Raw genomic sequence first — 1,813 nt, forward strand, 5'->3', positions numbered from 1 at the left:
GGCTTTGGAGGGATTGTCATGCGCCAGCCCTAACCCCTCCTCCCTCATCGTGTGTCCTCGGGGGTGGGGTGGTGCAGCGAGGTGGGCCGGGGTGCACATACAGGGCCCGGGGGGCCGGAGCCGGGCTCACGGGGCAGGGCACCTCCAAGGGACCCGTCAGCCATTCAACAGTCCGGGTAGCGAGGGCTCGGGGGACACACTAGGCCGGCGGGGCGAGCCGAAAGGGGACCGTGAGCCGCCAGGAGAACGCCAGCGCTGGCCTGGGCGCGGAGCACACGGAAGTGATGTGATGGGCGCGCCCGCGAGCGACCAGCGTCCGGCGTGAGCCGCGTCCAACGGCCCGGTGAGAGATCCATCGGGAATGTCCGTCACATCCGTGTCGGTGTCCGTGTGCGAGTCGGAGGACGTGGGCCCGTCGGCGGCGGACTTCCCCAAGCGGAGCGGTACGGCGGACAGTGCGCTCGGGCTGGGGCTCGGCGTCCGCGAGGACGAGGACGACTTTGGGCGAGTCGGCGTCACTCAGGTGAGCGCCGGTAGGGTGATGTCATCCTGTCGCAGCCCACGGCGCACATCTTCGTCCGAGCAAATGTTACGTCGTAATAGACTTCATTTCCTTGAGGAAATTTTGTGACATTATTTTGGACCGTATTAGGGAAGTTTGTACGAGTTGGATTGAAAGCTGTCACAATTCGGTCTTAATGTTTTGAAACGTGCAGTTTTTGTCCCAACAAGCGTTTGAAAACGTCGCATTCGTGATCCTCCAGGTGACGCTCGTCACCAACGGTGGCTACGGCGGACTCCGGACTCTGCCCGGCGGGGGCAGCACCCGCTCCGACAGCGGTATCGCCCTCTCCGTCGACCTCCAGGATGGCGGCGGCCAGGAGGCGCCCGGTAGCCCGGAGGGTCGGCAGCGCTCCGGCAAGCAGCTCACCGTGTCCTTTGAGGGCGTGGACAGAGGCCCCGGGGGCCCCGGGGTCACCGTCACCCTGCAGATGGCTCCGGAATCCGAGGAAGGGTGAGGCAGGCATAGTCGCCTCGGCGCCAGGTAGTCGAGTGTTGCAGTTCGCGACGAGGAGTTCTTGGCTAATTAGCTCCTAACCAAACCATACGCGTACACCGACTTTTAAAATTACCTTTTCGACCCTTCAACGATCACTGAATTTTTCTACTGGTTGATTTTCTACTGACTTTTTGCCCTTTTAATCGACGTTTCCATGTACTATTAAAATATTTCAGTTTTCGACTGAGAATTCTGTTCACCTTTTCGTAACTTTTATTTTAGTGTAAGTCGTGAATTAACCTGAATTAACCAAAAGCCGACTTGCTTGTTGCAGCGATCACTCTCTGGCCGCCGACCTGTCGGAGACGTTCTCCGAAGGCGAGGACGTGGACGCCGAGGTGGCGGCGGTCATGGTGCAAACCTCCGCCGCCCACCGTGGAGGCCAGCGAGGATCCCAGGCCTCCCCGTCGCTGTCCCCCACGGCCGGGGTCTCTGCCGCGGGTGCGGGGCTCCCCGCCTCTGCGGAGAGCGTCCCCACCGTCCCCACCGGGCCGGGAGAGCTGGTCGACCTGCAGTTCATCCTGCCGAGCGACAAGAACTGGAAGAACAAGAACTACTTCAAGCTGGTCGAGAAGCAGCGCGCTCTGGGCGCCACGCCCATGGCCTCTGCGCGAGACGTGTGAGTAGCGCACAGCTGCGCCCAGAGCCCAGGGTCGCCCGGCTGGCATGGCGGAAAACGGCAAGACCGGCATTGTCTTATCAATCAGCCTGCATGACCGCTCGCTGCTGCCACTGCGCCGCGCCGCACCCCCC

General features: G+C 62.1%; 1 protein-coding gene across 1 annotated transcript in view; it reads left to right on the forward strand.

Moving 5' to 3' along the window:
- Nucleotides 1-182: 182 nt before the first annotated feature.
- The window catches only part of LOC113206107 (uncharacterized), an 11,016-nt gene continuing 9,385 nt past the window's right edge, over nucleotides 183-1,813 (forward strand). Inside the window, 3 exon segments of the mRNA XM_052267898.1 lie at nucleotides 183-523; nucleotides 765-1,015; nucleotides 1,335-1,679. Coding sequence (XP_052123858.1) covers nucleotides 362-523; nucleotides 765-1,015; nucleotides 1,335-1,679 — 758 coding nt within the window. The 5' untranslated portion in view covers nucleotides 183-361.

Source organism: Frankliniella occidentalis, unplaced genomic scaffold, assembly GCF_000697945.3.
Source record: "Frankliniella occidentalis isolate FOCC.00 unplaced genomic scaffold, Focc_3.1 Scaffold60, whole genome shotgun sequence".
Classification (NCBI taxonomy): Eukaryota; Metazoa; Arthropoda; class Insecta; order Thysanoptera; family Thripidae; genus Frankliniella; species Frankliniella occidentalis.